The sequence below is a fragment of the Portunus trituberculatus genome, chromosome 25 (assembly GCF_017591435.1).
Source record: "Portunus trituberculatus isolate SZX2019 chromosome 25, ASM1759143v1, whole genome shotgun sequence".
Taxonomy (NCBI): domain Eukaryota; kingdom Metazoa; phylum Arthropoda; class Malacostraca; order Decapoda; family Portunidae; genus Portunus; species Portunus trituberculatus.
The window spans coordinates 15,512,308-15,531,799 of NC_059279.1; the positions used below are offsets into that span (position 1 = coordinate 15,512,308).

Below are 19,492 nucleotides of genomic sequence, written 5' to 3' on the forward strand. Positions count from 1 at the left end.
CCTCTCCATGGATAATACAGTCATAGCAATCAACCTTCTTTGCTGCTCACTCGTGTTCATTACTTAGCAGCACCAAGGAACGTATTGCGCAGCACATCATTCCCCACTTCCACATCTTAACCTGTCCCCTGCATCCTCTTCATTTTCAACCTCAGAGCGTATTTCCTTCGATATTCGGCCGCAGAATACAGCGGACTTCCTACACACATACACACAAGGCTTCCCTGCCGTACGCCGCCCTCTCCCCTCCCACTCTTATCTAACAATGCACCACGACATTGATGGACTGGCTTATCAGAGATGCACTCCTCTGCGATAATGTTATGGCACTGATACCAGTTCTACGTGTGGAATAATATGATGAACCCTTCTTTCTAGTTGAAATAATAATTGATGTTCGATGCGGCTGGCATATTCCTCGCCATTTCAGTAACTTTTGTCTGCATCTCTACATTAACTATTTCTGCAACTACACTGGACTAAACACACAGGTGTTGGTCAGTCGGCATTTGTACGTGTACGTGAGGTGAGGCACATATACCAAAAGATTTATGGTGCTGCACGGCATAGTGAAAACAATGCATGGTCAGGAAACTCCACAATGTACTTAAATACTGCCATTTTAAGTAAATTCACACTAATTTAAGTCTTCATGCATGGTAGAAGTACATTTTAAGAAATTACAATATGAGATCAAATATTACAAATAGTTTTATTAAGCTGGTGTACGATGCGCTTACCTTTAACCATTCACCACTGCTGCTGCTCTACAATTGATTCAGAGTCGAGGCGCTGCCTTCTGATTCGAATCAAGGAAGCTTCCTTGATTCGAACTCTGCGTTCAGATGGCATGCTCATGTAATATATATATATATAAGCAATGGTGTATAAAGAGGCTAAATAAAATAGAAACAATTAAAGAAGTGCTTCATTCTCACATATACAACCAGTTTGCCGAGAAACAGTACAAAAAACGTGTTAAATTAAGTACAATTAATCCTCTGTTTCCTTCACCCTTCCATTGCCACACACAGATATAATATATATCAAAAAATACCGTGGCAATGCAAAACAACCTCACTCATTGCCAAATAAAAACATAGTAATTATAAAAGCATAAACAACACTCACTCACTCTCTCTCTCTCTCTCTCTCTCTCTTGACCATTATCACCGCAAATGGTCTGTGGTCTCTTGGTTTCTTGGACAGCACAAGTGGCTTCCTGATACAGGGCAAAAAATCACAACTAAACAATATGATGTTGATTATAAATGAGTCTGGATCTTTACATATTCACAGAATAAGCAAAAAACATAATGTCAGTTACCTTAGAACAATCTTGTATTTAGTTGGTATTGGGTGATTCAAAGAAACCTTAATGGTTGGAGAAACATTTACCACCAACAGTGCTTTGAGTCATTGTAAGTTCAGTAATAACATTCTGGACTTTATCACATCATATGACACTGCCCTGACTCACACCCATCCTTTGAAACATTGATTTTCATCCAAACACATCCACTAAGTACAATGAACACACACACACACACATCAGTTTTTCTTAAAGCACATTACATTCATCATCACCATGCTTACACACACACACACACACACACACACACACACACACCACCATTCTCTCCAGTACAAATCATCATCATCATCATCATCACCATACTAACACAAGTGAGATAACACAGTAAACAAGGTAGTGGATGGAATGAATAGGTTACAAATAGGTACACACACTCACACTCTCACATCAACACAAAGCCATCTCTAATACTGTCCTTGTGATGTATCTATCTATCTATCTACACCTAACACCCGTTCCTTGTGTTATCTCCTGCTTACTGACCATAACAAAATGAGCACAGACCTGCCAGCCACACATACACATAGGCAAGGCAGTCTTGTTACCTAAATAAATATGAATGAATTACAAAGGCTTGATCTGAACCAAGCAAAAGTCCAAGCTTTCATTGCTTTCATTCACAGTTTGCCATCACAGCTAAAACAATCTGACTTCATACAAAAAATAATATCAACCATTTATAGTTTATTACTGTATAATTCTCAGCCAATTTTGTTCAAGCTTTTTTTTTCTCCACAGAATGTGATACAATATGATCTGCATTATTTACAACCTGCCATCAGAGATTTAGCAATCTGAACTCACTGTACAAAAAATAACATTACAAACCAAAAAATACTTTATCAATGTATAATTAACCCTTCAACAAAATTTATTCTAGTTCTGTTCTAAAATGTGATATGATACTCATAACCTGGTTTAAATCAACCTATTTTTTTTTTTTTTTTTTTTTGTTATTCACATATAAATATATTTACATATATAAATCTTACTACAAAACTATACTCATATGTACAGTACTATTTCAAGCAGTTTTACAACCAATAAAAAATAAGAAGTTCTCCAATTGATATAAACTTCCTTCCTCCCAACACAGGACTGGAAGGGAAGAAGAGGTGGCAGATTACAATTCATCAAGTCTTTGTCTCCTCTCCTTCAACAAATCTAGCTTACCAGAGACACTCACCTTAATACATAATCACAAATATACATTGAAATACTATTCTGATTAGTTTATATTTGTGATTTAAACCAAACTTTTTTTTTTCTGTACTGTAACTGAAATTTTCATTACATAAATTTTCATTTTGAATTTAGAATACAGTTGAGCACCTTGTTGTAATAATTTCTCAATATGAATGGATATATTCAAAATGAGATAAGATGATGGGTTATGACTTTAGAGTAATGTAATGTTAGTGATGTTTTTTTTTAGATTTTTGGTTCTGTTATTCATTGCTCATATTCATTCTGCTAAGAATTATTTTTTTGTGCAAAAAACAAGAAGCCCATTAAGATTTTAGTTTCCTGTGGCAAGTTTACATTCTATAATTATCTACAGAATACACACAATTTTGTTGTATGAATCAGTACTGAGTCACATACATAATCATTTAAAGTTAATAAATAACACATGGCTGTTTAGCCTTCACCACTGGGGAGTGTTTGGTCCAATCAGCACATCACACTACACCATACCATCACCACCACCACTATCACCACCACACAGGGCAAAGAAGAGGTCTTGAGCAAACACCAGTGATATGAACTTCCCTGATCTGCTGCAGTGAGGCTGTTGTATGTTGTGATGCTAAGTGGAGGGAGGATGTGTACATGTGTGTGTATGTGTGTGTGAATTTCAAAGTACATGTAATGACAGTGTTGCAGGACTCAATGTGAAATGTTCTAGTAGCAAGTTATGGGGACAGCTAAAGTTCTGAAAGCATTACTTCTCCTTACTAAGACACTGCCAAAAAATCAGGGCCAAGCTGTGAGTATGCTACTATACCAAGGAGCCACATGTTAGCTTTTCCCCAGGTTAAAATGAAATTTGAAAATAAAGCTTTGTAAAAGTTATATGTGCATTTATGATATAAAGATGCTAACAAGTTATCAGATAACATCATAAATACTTTTATTCATTACCAGTGAAAGAAATTTGATGGTTTCCTTCTTTTCCTCCAAACCTTTCCCTTCTTTAACCAGTGCTTTGCATAACACAATAATGTTCCTTTTCTGTGTGTGAGAGAGATATAGTTACTTCATTACTTCCTCCTCCACAACTTTCCCTTCTGTGTTACTACTGCACTTAACAGACTGCATGAAATCATCCTGAAATGCATCAATAACCATGTTGTGTTTCTATAACATTTCCTGTGCAGTTCACACCCAAAACATATCATGAATGGATGATGCACAGAAAACAAAGCATATTGTTGATGTTTTCTCTTTATAAGACTATATTTTCCTATGGCAAATATAAAAATATATTTATGTACAATAAAACTTGCATTATAACCCCTGTAATCTATTCATGCATTCATTGATATGGATGTCATTTTACAAATTCAAGCATTTCTCACATAAATTCAAATTTCTTCTTTTGATAAGTTCTTCAAGTTCATTCATCTCTTCTCAGGTATATCACATTCTCCATGGATTATGTTTTAGCATTCACTGATACTGTATGCACCTCATTTTCTGAATCCTAAGAAATACCACACATTTATTGACAAATTATTCATGCTCATAAATCTTTTTCATATATAACCCTGACAAATTTTAAAATTTTCATCAACTTCTCCATGCAGACTCTTGGATAACACTTTCACACAATCATTAAGTCCATAGGAAAGAATACAGTCTTATGTATGTGTAATTACTATTAACATATGTATGTATATAAGGCAGACATTTCGTCCGTATCTTGTGATTGGTTCAGTTAGCACAGTAGGAACTTGGAACACAGATAGATATAGTGGGTACCACAACACCTCTCACGTCCTCCTTGACTAGTTGCCCACTGAACTACTGCTGCTCCCACATTCTCCCCTCACAGCACCAGCGTGTGATTCCCTCTTCCCTCGGCATCCTACATCTCACAGTGCAGGCTCTCTTCACCAGGACGGCAGCTTGGACCTCACAGGGAGTTGTAGTGGTCAAACCACCACTGCTGAGTGATGGAGTTGGCACAGTCTGCCACAAACACGTCATCCATGGACTGCTTGTAGGCGCGGTCCAGGCACTTGTTGCTGGGCTTGTGCACCACGTGGCCCGTCTAAGAGAAGATTTTTTTCATCTTAGTCTCGCATTGTGCAATCTTTCACCACGTGATATCAAGTCATTATCTTTAACTACATACATACAGAAATTGACACAATACAGTTTTCCGATGTAGGATGCAGAGTACTTAGTGTTCAGTTAGACAAGTAAGTTTGTTGAGTTTTCTTCCATAATACAGATTTTCACACATCAGATAAAGAACCCAACACTAAATAAAGGATTATTAACTAGTTTCTGGATAACATGAATCAAATAAATCATAAATAATTAGTATTCTATTCAAGAAACTTTGAAGTTAAAAAAAAATTACCTAATCTGTCATGATGTAAAGCAAAATGTACATTTGTAAATACAATTTGTAACAATTTGTCTAAAAGATCACTCAAAATACCTTCAGTGGAAAAAAGCCAAAATATATCTGATTTAATATTTATGATTATTTTATCTTCTTAATTTCAATGGAACACAACTTACTCATAAAATCAGAAATCATCTCTACTATTAGTTTACAGTGTATATACTACTAAAAAAAATTACATGAGTTTATATTAACAGGCTGAGGCATGACACAACGTCCTTCCACCTGGCTTACCTGTGTGAGGTACCACTCCTGGTTCCCCCGGCGACCATGGCAGCGAACCATGCGCACCCTCTGAGTGGTTACCCCAGGGGTGGGTGGCACCTCGGCACACACTTCCTCCCGCCGCAGCTCACCATTCTTGGATAGTGACATAAACTACAAAGATGTGAAGACAATTAGTAACATTCTTTGTGGGAAATTCACTTTTTTTCATTTCTATAAAGCAAATAATAGTAATAACTGAAAAACAAATTACGTACATGTTCTTTAAATTCTAATCTTATTAATCACAGTGAAGTTTGCAAGTTACTGTTGTTTATTAGCATCTTAGGAGAAAAAACTTACATATAAACAAGGGATCAATTTAGCACAATCACAACACAAATTCATTCAATGATCTGTGTACAGCATTTGGTCAGATTCTACTTATCTGTATGCATGATATGAAAACAACATATATTCTACAAGACATAAGCTCTTGCATCTCTGTAGGCATGATTAAATTCTTCCTTTAAGCTACACACTCTACCATTCTTCTCTTCATTACCTGACTTGATGATGTGAAGCTGTGACAGCTGTACAGGCCCATATTATAGGGACTCTTCTCATTCCTTTGCAAGTTATCAAAACATATGTCTGGTTTTGTCGCATTGTTACGAAGCTACAAAAGAGAAACACACAGCAGTGAGAGGAGAGCTGCTGGGGGAGAGGTGGTCCTTGGCTGCCAGAGAGAGAGAGAGAGAGAGAGAGAGAGAGAGAGAGAGAGAGAGAGAGAGAGAGAGAGAGAGAGAGAGAGAGAGAGAGAGAGAGAGAGAGAGAGAGAGAGAGAGAGAGAGAGAGAGAGAGAGAGAGAGAGAGAGAGAGAGAGAGAGAGATTGGATCGTGTATAATGAGAGCTACGTCATGTTACATTTCAAATCTGTGTTTTTTTCCTTTTTTTCCCGCATGGAGTGTTAATTTGTGAAATATGATATTTAGCGTGTAGCTTGTTCACAGAATTAAAGCACAAATGACAGCTCGTGTATAATAGAAACATTTGATAAGAAGGCAATTAGAAACATTTCATTATGCTTCATAAAACTTGTTATCTGTCATTGTTTTATTTTGTCTTGTCACCTCCCCTCCTTTAGCCAACTGTCTCCAATGATGCATTCTCCTACAGTATTGTATCTCCTGCTGTCTTCTACCATTGCTTCCATGGTTACAGCTTTCTAAAGTTGTTATCTGCATGGCTTTTCCTCCTAAGTTAAAGATCTCACTAGATATCAATAAATTACTTTTCATCCATATCTTGATTTCTCAACTTTTCATGGTCTAATTATGAATTGTGACTCTCTCTCATTATCATCATGAACTCAGTCACTTTAACACTGAGCTTCCTTCCAATGGTTAAGAGAGAATCAACCTATATAAGTACTATGTCATGCACGCTTTGGCCATCTCAGCAAGATTAATCTGAATCATACGTACTTGGCAAAAGTCCTGCGCCTATTTCAGCCAGGTAGACAGGGCCAACAGAATGAGAAGCCATAACCCCAAATTGCCTTCACATGATGGGATATTCAAACTTGTAACCTCTCACTTAGTAGGTGAGCTATTCTAATGCCAGCCTTGAACACTCCACAGAAACATTAAGAAATTCATCAAAAGGCAGGATAAGTCTTTACCCATGAGAGGCCATAGCTGGCCACGGATTGAACCCTGACAAGAACAGAGAACAACATCTTAATTCTCAGGACTAATAATCATCAGATTCCAAGATAGTTTCGGGGCTTTTGTACTGCTAACCACACTAACTTCTACTCACCAAGCTGCTCTAATGCTCTAATCCTCTAAAAGTGAAACTCAGAGTCCCTTCAATTTACTTTATACGTGCCTATATTTATCAAACTTAAGGGAACCTAACAGAAACCTTGCTTCCTCCATATTCTTTGAGAAGTACTTTCTTTTTTCAAGTTTTTGCCTCCAGCACAGTGAACCAGCTCATCCAGTTCAGTGTGTGGAGTTCATCCTTACCTCATTGTGGAGGGGTGCAAGCTGGCAAGAATACAATCCCAGGGTGTACTCCTTGTTGTCTAGGTCCTCACGTTCGAGAGTATCTAGACAAATATCCCTGGCAAAGTTTTGCACCTGTGTCACACAAGTCGTGAGTCAAGAGGATGTCATGAGTCAGGATGCGTCAAGTCATGAAAAAAAAAAAGATGCAAAACAAAAGTGTAAAACAAGGACATAAACATTGTGAGTGAAACAATTAATCAAGGATACAATGAATCAATAAGCAGGTAAAAGATTAGGTTTATGAATCAATATATGATTGCAGATTAAAACATTAATAAATTAAAAAGCTTCATTACTTTGTCAGGGTTTGAGCTGACTACTGAGGCAAATTACTGTTATTTGATCAACAACAATCTAACATATCAAAGTTTTGTAAACAGACAAGTAAAGAAATATTAGTCTGTAATAAAACAATCAAAATGTTTGAAGAAAATTTTCTGATGCTCTTGAAATGAAGTGTGCAGTAATTCTGACAGAAGATGAAAACTGAAGAAAGCATGCCATGACAAGCAAAGAAAATAAACAAACTAAATAATGGGTGGGAATTACATACTGGCAATGCAAACACCAGATCAAGAGAGCAAAACAGAGAATTTTCATTTTGTGGCATAAGTGAAGTCACTCAGCAGGTGGTGAGCAGTGCCAGCATGCATGACATCTGTAGAACAGATTGCCTCCAAACCTGTATACACTCATAACAATCATAAACACTAAATAAATACACTACACACACACACACACACACACACACACACACACACACACACACACACACACACACACACACACACAACACATTGGGCATGTGCTACTCATAAAGAGATCAAAGCTCAATCAAAGAACATTTCTAGTGCAGACACAGGTGAAGAGCAGCACAGAGGGAGGAAGTCATGCTGAATCAGTAAAATATTACACAGGAAGTGTTTTCTTTACAAAACCATCACTATTTTTTACACAAATTATAAAAGTTCTTGCTGAAGAAAATTATTTCTTTGATCAAATATTTGTCAAAACTAGTATAGAAGAGGTGTTGTTATGAAGGCTGTGTTGAAACAATGCCTTATAAAAGAAAGGACAATTTTGTGAGAAACATTCCTTGTGTAACATTTGTTTAAGCAAGAAAAAGGTGTCACATGTTGACAGGAAGTGACAGGGAGCTGCAACAGACTAAGAGATGAAGGAAAGGTAGACCACAGGGTAAGCCCACCCATCCAAATTATCCTTGAAAATCAGATCTTCTTCACAAGCAATAAAAGAGATCTTCCTTTACAGTCACAATTCTACAGGTGTAACTTTAATGAATTTTCCAAATTTCCTATTTACAGGAATCCTTATATAGAAATATGTTTTTTGTAGTTTTTATGTAAAACAATTCACACTAATCTACATACACAAGAAAGCATGCAAGAAAATGAGTGGATTTAGCTCTCAAAGAATTGTAGATGTCAGCAACATACTATGGGAGTCTCCAATATACTGTGAATGCTAAGGGAGGTTTGCATGCTCTTATGAAACTCTAGAAAATGGCTAGTGAATGGGTGAATCTTTGACACACACAATCTGCAGCTTTTATCACAACAGAAAGGAGGAAGCAGACACTCATTAAGGTAGCAAGTCATATGCAGTCAGTCTGTCTTGTCATCACCACCAATCTACTCATTGTCTCACCTCAATCTAACACCACATGTCATGTGATGAACTTTCATTACATCAACAAAACTGTATCCAGAATAGCTTGGTAGTGTCTTAGGCGTATGTACACAAGGCCACCTATTGATGATATCCCTCTTAGGCAATACTGCTTGATACTTTCTACAGGATGGTCTGCTAAACCTCAGACTTTCCCATTCGTTGAAGTTGTCTTTGCTTGTTCCTTGCATCTGAACACTTTTTATGTTGAAAAGATATGATGGTGAAAATATCCTGACAGATTTGTGTTTAATCATGACCTCAATCCTAACTCACTGTCTGGTGGATGATGGCATTTAACTGTTAATTGGCACTATTACTACCAAGTCCACAGCAGCTGCTACTCCAGTCAGAGTGCTGAGTGACACAATAGCTTAGTACAATTAGAGTGTGGTACAAATGCTGTGTCTCCTGAGACCATCATCCATCAGCAGGTGTAGTGGCTAGTGGCAGTGACATGTGCTTGCACTCTGAGGTGCTTTTAATCTGTGTGAGGACCAAAGTTAAAGGTGCATAAAAACCATGTTTACACTTGTTTCTATCAGACTTTGAATGTGTTTCTTTGATATACTGAAAGTGCAAATGAAAATTATCATATTCACAGAACCTTAGAACAATTGTCTAAAGCTTTCCTCCCATTCTCAATAAATCCCTTAGTCTTTTTTTTCATCACAAGTTAATGATCTAATCATTTGTACTGTTGAACCTGTAGCCTAGACTCCCCATAGTAAGTGTGACATTAGCTACATATCCTACTCACATTCTCCAGTCCCTCCACCACATACTGTATTATCTTCAATGTGTTGACATGAAGCTGTTTTCTTCCCCAAAGTGACACATTCTCATTACACATGATCAAGAAAGAGGAGACAAAGCAAGAGTAAAGGAAAAAGATTTGGCAGATTCCATTAGAACCAATGTTTTGTAATTCACAAAAGTGTAAATATTGATATCAATATCTCTTATCTATGAACAAAATTACATAACCTGGAAATGAAATTGTCATTATTTCATGTCAAAATCAAAGGTTAGAATTCAATTCAAAACTCAGTAACTATAATAGTAAATATAATAGATCAGCCTAATGTTCATTGTGTTACTGCTTAGCTGATTTCAAGGCCCTTCTCCAAGACACTGAATGAAGGACTTACCCGGCCAAAAGCCACAGAGTCCTCGTCCAGGATGAACTTCTGTGGGTATATGTTGTCCAGGTACCACTTGAAGCTCTTGCACTGCAGACGGTTCCTCAACTCTCTTCTCTCACTCACATCTCCATAGTCTGCTTGCTGTGGGAGACATCATTGCTAAATAGCACTGTATACACAAAACAGCACAAACTTGTTGACTTCATCTGCAGGAAACACATGTTGAAGTGTGCAGTTGTTCCATATTCACCGTATTCTGAATAAAGTCGATATGTTTACCTGAAGCTCTGGTCGGTAGAGGTAGAAGAGCCGCTTGTAGTCATCCATCCAGGCCTCAGCCATACGAGCCGTATTGAGGCCGTGTGTGTCCTTGTTGCCTGGGAAAGTGTAGGGGTGGAAGGAACGGAAGATGTGCCCCACTCGGGAACACGGAATGGTCTCCAGTGTACCTCCACACATCCACACCTGAACATACAGATTGCAACAACTTAACAAAACAGTGTCAGTTAGAAAAGAGTAATGTAGAAAAACTCTCAATACCATTCCTTAACAACAAAAGTAGAAGAGTTACATGAAAGATAATGTGAAAGAACACCCCCTAACCTTATATGAAAAGTATGTATAGTATAATAAATCTTAATTACCACACCTTAGCATTAAATGAATGAGGGGAGTCAACAAAGAGATACCATTCATTTAGTCATCAAGGTGTGTTCATACTGAGTCTTCTCTTACCCTGAAGGACATTTCCAGATTCTCACCACCCCACACATCCATGCCGTCATCATAGCTGCCAATTTCCCAAAAGTAGTTACGCTCAATAGCAAACAGACCACCAGCCATTGTGGGTGACCTGTGGACAGATGAGGAAGATATTGAGTGATGTTTGCACTCTTTCTCCCATGCAGTTAAGATACAGGAAAAAAAATGAGAAAAGGAAAAAAAATGTGTTAAAAAAATGTAATAGAATACAAAAATACATCACCAAAGGAAGTGCTGTGTGTGTGTGTGTGTGTGTGTGTGTGTGTGTGTGTGTGTGTGTGTGTGTGTGTGTGTGTGTGTGTGTGTGTGTGTGTGTGTGTGTGTGTATTTACCTAATTGTATTTACCTAATTGTAACATACGGGAAAAGAGCTATGCTCGTGTTGTCCCGTCTCCATATCTATTAATGTCCAGCTTTTTCTTAAAATCATGAATATTCCTTGCGTTGACCACTTCCACGTCTAAACTATTCCATGCTTCCACCCTTCTATGAGGGAAGCTATATTTTTCACATCTCTCCTATAAGTGGCCATTTTAGTTTTTTCCCATGCCCTCTCGACATTCTTTCATTCCACATACACAGATCTTCCCTATCCATTTTTTCCATGCCAATCATCACTCTGTATATTGCTATCAGGTCTCCCCTTTCTTCTGTTTTCCAGGGTCGGAAGTTGCATTCTTTTCAGTCTGTCTTCATAAGTCAAATCTCTTAAGTCAGGCACCATTTTTGTTGCAGCCCTCTGTACTTTCTCTAGTTTCCTTATGTGTTTCTTTAAGTTCGAGCCCACTGTATTGTTGCATATTCAAGCCTCGGTCTTATCATTGCAGTAATTATTTTCTTCATCATTTCTTCATCTAAATATACGAACGCCACTCTTATGTTCCTCAATAAGTTCAATACTTCTCCAATTATTTTGTTTATATGTCTCTCTGGCGATAGGTCATTGGTAATTGTCACCCCAAGGTCTTTTTCTTCATGACTGGTTTTATGTCTTCATTTCCTATCTTGTACATACTCCTGATTCTTCTTTCACTCTTGCCAAACTCTATTTTCTTGCATTTTGTCGTGTTGAACTCCATTTGCCATGTACAGCTCCATTTCCATATTCTGTCCAAGTCTTCCTGGAGTAGTTCGCAATCTTTGTCACATCTCACTTTTCTTAACAATTTTGCATCGTCTGCAAATAGGCTCACATAACTGGACACCCCATCCACCATGTCATTTATGTAGACCGCGAACATTACTGGTGCCAACACTGATCCCTGTGGAACTCCACTCTCCACCAAGCCCCATTCTGATGGTCTGTCCTTAATTATTGTTCTCATTTCTCTTCCTACCAAAAGTCTTCCATCCATTTTAGTAAACTGCCATGCACTCCTCCTACCATTTCAAGTTTCCAGATCAGTCTCCGGTGTGGTACCTTATCAAAGGTCTTTTTTAAATCCAGATATATTCCATCAGCCCAACCATCTCTTTCCTGTATTACATCTATCACCCTCGAATAGTAACATATCAGGTTTGTGCATGAATATATCTTTCTAAAACCAAATTGATAAGGTGTGTGTGTGTGTGTGTGTGTGTATTATTCACAGTTGTCTGCTGGTCACTCAGTCACCCTTCCCTATTACAGAGCGAGTTCACAGCTCACAGACCAATCTTTTGGGTAGGACTGACACTACATCTCACTCACTCCACACACCAGGACAGTAAGGCCACAATTTCTCAATTTACATCCCATACCTACTTGCTGCTGGGTAAACAGGGACTACACATTAAGATGCTTCCCCATTTGCTTTGCTGCGCCCGGGACTCAAGCCCGGCCTTCTCAGTTGTGTGTATTTACCTAATTGTATTTACCTAATTGTAACATACGGGAAAAGAGCTATGCTCGTGTTGTCCCGTCTCCATATCTATTAATGTCCAGCTTTTTCTTAAAATCATGAATATTCCTTGCGTTGACCACTTCCACGTCTAAACTATTCCATGCTTCCACCCTTCTATGAGGGAAGCTATATTTTTTCACATCTCTCCTATAAGTGGCCATTTTTAGTTTTTTCCCATGCCCTCTCGACATTCTTCCATTCCACATACACAGATCTTCCCTATCCATTTTTTCCATGCCAATCATCACTCTGTATATTGCTATCAGGTCTCCCTTTCTCTTCTGTTTTCCAGGGTTGGAAGTTGCATTCTTTTCAGTCTGTCTTCATAAGTCAAATCTCTTAAGTCAGGCACCTGTATGTATGTGTGTGTGTGTGTGTGTGTGTGTGTGTGTGTGTGTGTGTGTGTGTGTGTGTGTGTGTGTGTGTGTGTGTGTGTGTGTGTGTGTGTGTGTGTGTGTGTGTGTGTGTGTGTGTGTGTGTGTGTGCACAAACAGTATACATATATAAATCTTATTTGTATTAACATCATGCCCACATTCATAAAATTATAGAAACACGTTATGTAGGTAACTGTTATGAAAGCAAGACAAATTTGTCCTTGTCCTTATTGAAACTCAAACCCTTGATTAAAACAACGTGTGTCTCAGACACCACACCCAAGGAATCACCACGTCCTTCAACACATGACCACTTTCACACCTCACAGGACAGGCCCACTCACCTGGTCGGACCAACGGGGCTGCCTCTCCGCCGCTGCTCCTTGTCACTGATTTCAATCCAGGTGAAGTGACCACTCCAGGTGAATCCACCCACCTGTAAATACCACCTCATTAATGTATCTTAACAATAATTCATGATACAAGTATGACTATATGCTTCATTCAGTTTCTTTATATTCTTTTTATTCTTTTATTCTTTTTAACCTAACTCAAGAAAACTTAAGTTTATATTGCACACACAGCTTTATGTTTTATATAGACATTCAGCTCTTGAGAATTAATGAAAATTTTCAGAAATAAGATACCCAGAAACTAAAATCCAAATCAGATACTAATGCAAAGCAAATTCTAATCAATTGATATATTTCTTCTGTCATGCACATGTGTAAAGAAGAACCATATGTTGAATGTGAATATACTCTACTTTGTAACTATCTCTGCTAGTGTGTCAGGAAAGGTGGTGTTTACTTCCTGCAGCCATCTGAGTCTTTCTTCTCTTAGAGTGTTTATCATTGTATCATAACTGCCAGTAAAAAGACTGAGTCATAATGTCTATAAACTTGCAAAACTCACTTCCTTATGATTTATTTTTTCCTTCAGTGTCAAATCCCTCAATCTGCTGATAATCCTACAAATCCTAACAAGAGTTCAGCATTGAGGGAACAAACCAAAAACAATGGAAGTGAGAGTGGTGTGTTACTGTACAGAGTGACCACAATTCTCTGACTTGACACTTCTCTTCATACAAACACAGGAGAGACAAGGAAAGGAAGGGAAGTACACACCACCAATCCTCACTTAGTAACAGCATACAACAAGCTATAATGCCCAAGAGTAAAATGTTAATACAGAGTATGCACATACGTATATACATGCAGCAATCAAGATTATGTATTAATCCATCCTATATCAATAACTAAAATCTATATATGTGATTAGCTGATATGCATAAAAAATAAACTAAGGCCCAATATACATTAGACAGCAGACGCAACAAAAGACAAAATGAACATATGTGACAAAAAGCAATAAAAAAAAAAGCTACGCAATTTTTAGGCATGTTTTAAAGAAATTCTGACAAATAGGTCAAGCAGCCGAACTTTCTTATGCAATTGAATATACAACCCAGAATAAAATTTTCAACTTTTATTAGGGGAGTGAACATTGGTTTGGTATTTAATTTAGTGATAGAAATTCAAATCAAGTTACAATTCGTGATAAGATCTTGTCTAGCTGTTTTTTTTCTTTTTTGTTCTTCGTTGAATTAACATTTTTGTCATTCTATTGTTTTGATGTTTCTTTAAATGGTACACCCAGGATTGTTTTGATGTTTGATATAAAACTTAAAAATAGGAGAAACATGACATTCAATAATGTCTAGTCTAACTATTTAGATTTACAAGTTTTAAAACTTTTATAATGCCAAAATACAAAATGAAAATTCAACATATATGAATTTGTGCCGTATTTACTGGGCTTGAAAGTATTTATTTATTTTTCTATTAAGATTTTTTTTTTTTTTTTTGCAAGAAGGAAACTTGCCAAAGGCAAGAAAAAAAAATGAAAAGGCCCACTTAAACTACAAGTTCCCTAAAAGATTAAAAAGGATTTAGCCAGAGGACAGGGACAAATGTCTTGAAACCTCTCTCTTAAAAGAAGTTAAGTTGTAGGAAGATGGAAATACAGAAACAGGGAGGGAGTTCCAGAGCTTACCAGTGAAAGGTATGAATGATTGAGAATATTGGTTAACTCTTGCATCACAGAGTTGAAAAGAATAGGGATGAGAGGAAGAAGAAAGCCTTGTGCACCGAGGCTGCAGGAGGAGGGGAGGCATGCAGTTAGCAAGATCAGTAGAGCAGTTACCATAAAATAACGATAAAAGATAGAAAGAGATGCAACATTTCGGCCTTGAGAAAGAGGGTGAAGACAGTTAGTAAGAGGAGGGAGTTGAGGAGACGAAAAGGTTTTGATTCCAATATAATGTAATTTGGCTGTGATTCCCTTCACATTATGAAGTGTTTGTGGCGCCATTAATAAGGGATACAGGCGGTTCGTTGGACTTAGCTGTGTAAACAATGGACTCGCTGAAGTTATTATACTTTGGTTGTTAGCTTAAGTATTTATTGCGTTAAGAAACGTATTGCATTCCAGTCCGGGCGTCTTTTTTCTTCTAGCGGTTTTTAAAATGAATTACGTACGTACTCTGTGTGGATCTCTGCAGCAGAGTCTCACTTAAAGCTTTTAGATAGAGCATTCAACCAGATTAAATTTCTTCTTCCTAATCTTGAGATTAATCTTCGGCATCGTCGTTTGGTTGGATCATTGTCCTATTTCTTCAAAATCATGTCTAATTCCAACCACCCGTTGCATTGTCATTTGCCTGCCCCTTCACTACCAGCACGTGCTACAAGACAATCCTTGATCATGAATGACCGTTCCTTGTCTGTGAATCGATGTAATACTTCACAATTTTCCCGGTGTTTTATCCCAGTATCTGCTAGACTCTGGAATACAATTCCCAACGAGATTGTTAATTCTAGTAACATTGAAGCATTTAAAAAAACGTGTGAATACCTTTCTTCTCTCTGAACTCACTACCTCTTAGATCTCTACCAATCTTCCTATTCTGTTGTTCATTCCTGTTACTTCCTTTCACTTATCGGTGAGGTGCCGCCCACTGGGCCTTTGGGTTTATGCAGTTATGCTTTCCAGTGGGTCGCCTTCATTGACCTCATAATAATAATAATAATAATAATAATAATTATTGGACCACAGAGGCATATCACTGGTGCCTTCCTCCCAGGTCAGTAGATCCGTGTTTGCCTACACTCCCCTATGATTTCAGATCCAGACAGTGAAGCAAAGCCAGAATTAATCACTAAAATTGATATATTACCCCAAAAATGTCTTTGAAAAGGAAAATGGATATATCCCTGCCCAGACCTCCCACTATAACGCCAGCGGACCAGCAGACGAACACCCACCCTCCTTCCTCCCATGTCAACTCGTCAATATTTCCTTCAATTTCCAGTGTTTTTCGTAAATTTCCAGCTGTTTTCCACCTGAAATGCACTAATTGTGGTAGAAAGTGAAAGAAATGTGGAGAGGAATGTAGTAGTAGTAGTAGTAGTAGTAGTAGTAGTAGTAGCAGGTGGTGGTGGTGGTGGTGATTGTGGGGAGGTAATATTAGGAGGTGCTGTAGCAGCAGCAGCAAAAGCAGCAGCAGCATTAATATTAGTGTGTGTGTGTGTGTGTGTGTGTGTGTGTGTGTGTGTGTGTGCGTTTCACCTCGCCAGCCGCGAATCTATGGAGGCTTCAGAGATCATGATAGCTGACCTTTGTGGTGGTACTACTACTACTACTACTACTACTACTACTACTACTACTACTACTACTACTACTACTACTACTACTACAACTACTACTACTACTACTACTACTATTGCTACTACTACTACTACTACTACTACTGCTACTACCTACTACTACTACCACCACCACTACTGCTGCTGCTACCTGCACCACACTACTACTACACCACCACTGCTACCACTACACCACCACTACCACCACCACTACACCACCACCACCACCACCACCACCACCACCACCACACACCACCAATACTAATAATAATAATAATAATAATAATAATAATAATAATAATAATAATAATAATAATAATAATAATAATAATAATAATAATAATAATAATAATAATAATAATAATAATAATAAATCAATAATAATAATAATAATAATAATAATAATAATAATAATAATAATAATAATAATAATAATAATAATAATCCGATGTGTGTGTGTGTGTGTGTGTGTGTGTGTGTGTGTGTGTGTGTGTGTGTGTGTGTGTGTGTGTGTGTGTGTGTGTGTGTGTGCTTTATGTTGTATACACTATTCTGAATGAATGAATGAATGAATGAATGAGAGAGAGAGAGAGAGAGAGAGAGAGAGAGAGAGAGAGAGAGAGAGAGAGAGAGAATATGAGAGTTAGATTTAGATGATAGGGAAGGGTATGGGAAAGGTGGAAACAAGAAGGGAGTGGGGATCCGGATACGGACATAAGGTGGGCCTGAGAAAGGTGTCATCACGAGCTCTGTCCAATGTTTACCTATTGAATTCCTCGAGTTGGCACGTCGCTCTAGGTAAAAGTAAGTGTAGGAAGGCTGCTTCATCAAACAGGGACCCGTTTGTACACATGCCGTGCAAGAGGTCACTATATATGACACATTGCAGGAGCAGCATTTAGAACACTGCATAATATTGTGAAGCATTCATGAGGCAATGATAATTACTATGCACAAGGACAAGACGATGCAACATTTGTAGTTGTTAGATGACAGCCAGAAAAATCATTTATCTCTTTATGATAACTACATACATGCAAAGGAGATTAGTAAGCCAAAAGCTGAGTAACTAAGCAGAGATGGAGGACATTTCATTGCTTGCGGCTCCTACACAAGGCATACATGGCAGGGCTCACATGGATGTATTACAGTACCTGAAAGTATCTCCCATTGCCGTGGTAATACTCCAAAGTGGAGTCATCAATAACATCTATGATGGGAACCAGAACAGCAGAGCGGCTTTCCTTTATTCTTTGAAGCAAAGGCTCCATCCTGAAAATTGATGATTCCTTACTTCATATGATTCACACTCCACTAATGTCTAATGCCGGGCTACTGACGGTGCTGGAGGCTGGGGAGTACAGCAGCAGTCTGTCCAGGCCATGACTCATGACTCAGTGATCTAGGTATTTAACACTCCATCGGATGAAGTGTTGGGGAACACTACGCAAGAAGTTATATTACGGTTAATGCAATTTCTTGGTACTGAATCAGTCTCAGGCTAAATCTTGAGGGAAATCAAGACTCAGCAGGAGCACATATTCATTATTAAGGCAACAAACCAGCTAAGGGCAATTAGAGAGCAGTCAAATTTTACCCATCTGACATTTTCTTTGTTTAGATATCTTACAGGGGCTGATAAACATTGCAAAACTGCTTTTTTTTCTTCCCAGTACTTCCCAACCCACACACAATGCACCTGTCATAACTAAGAGAACAATGGACACACTTAATGGTACCTCGTGACGGCTGCAGAGTCTGTAAAAGAAGGTGGGTGACATTAAAATGTGTGCTTGAGGCAAAACATACCATACGATTAATTGGGGCTCCAAAGTAAGTCATAAGGATGGCTGATATAGTATCAATTACTGGAACAACCAAAGTGTTCCTCTTCTCTTTAATGCGTGCAAGCAGAGGCTCCATCCTATGAGGGAGAGATACACTGCATGGTAGTTAGTTCAGTGCACACACACACAACAACAGTGATGGTGGCGATGAAATATTCTTTCAAGGAATACAAATACTGAAACAAATATTAAATTTTGAGATCACATAATGTGGTTTTCATTATACTAACTATGAAAAATAGGATTCAAAATCGACTTTATTTTCCTTTTCATAATGAAATAAGATATCACAATTCATTATTACAAAATACTTTTCTTTAAATCCTATCATATAAGGAGGATTGAGAGGGCAGAGCCAGTGGGTTATAATGGCGGTTTGCATTAGTTACTTTGCAAGATCCAAAGTTGTTATGTCCAACAATGAGGACACTGATATGATAGCGTAGTAACGTACCACTGGGGGAAGGTGTTGGGGGCAGGCATTCCTCTTCCATTAAGAGAAAAGTGCAATTATCTACTGTATCTATTTTTCATGGATACAAATTAAATTACCAGTATAAAATGACATTCATTAAAAAAAATACTAGTAGTTTGTTGCCTTATTTCATGCAATCACCAATAGTTCATGAAAGTAATTAGTACAAGGCATGGCAATTTTCCCCAGAGACACTTCAAGCTCCAGTTTAGTACGTGGTAATGACATGATAACGATGTTCATTCAAGGGAGAAGTCTGACACAAGTTCTTTCAAATATTATCACCTTGGAATAATACACACCAAAAATAAA

The 19,492-nt window shown here is 37.9% G+C and overlaps 1 protein-coding gene across 3 annotated transcripts in view; it reads right to left on the reverse strand.

Annotated features, from left to right (window-relative positions):
• Window positions 1–914: 914 nt before the first annotated feature.
• Window positions 915–19,492, reverse strand: part of LOC123508946 (probable N-acetylgalactosaminyltransferase 9) — a 96,215-nt gene continuing 77,637 nt past the window's right edge. Inside the window, exons 4-11 of one of the 3 annotated variants that reach the window (XM_045262995.1) lie at window positions 18,013–18,130; window positions 13,496–13,587; window positions 10,865–10,982; window positions 10,409–10,594; window positions 10,136–10,270; window positions 7,254–7,367; window positions 5,250–5,393; window positions 915–4,652 (exon numbers count right to left, since the gene is read on the reverse strand). In XM_045262995.1, coding sequence (XP_045118930.1) covers window positions 4,515–4,652; window positions 5,250–5,393; window positions 7,254–7,367; window positions 10,136–10,270; window positions 10,409–10,594; window positions 10,865–10,982; window positions 13,496–13,587; window positions 18,013–18,130 — 1,045 coding nt within the window. In that variant the 3' untranslated portion in view covers window positions 915–4,514. Of the gene's footprint in view, window positions 4,653–5,249; window positions 5,394–5,784; window positions 5,899–7,253; window positions 7,368–10,135; window positions 10,271–10,408; window positions 10,595–10,864; window positions 10,983–13,495; window positions 13,588–18,012; window positions 18,131–18,667; window positions 18,783–19,492 lie in introns of all 3 variants that reach the window. The other 2 variants (XM_045262996.1, XM_045262994.1) reach the window with 2 other exon arrangements.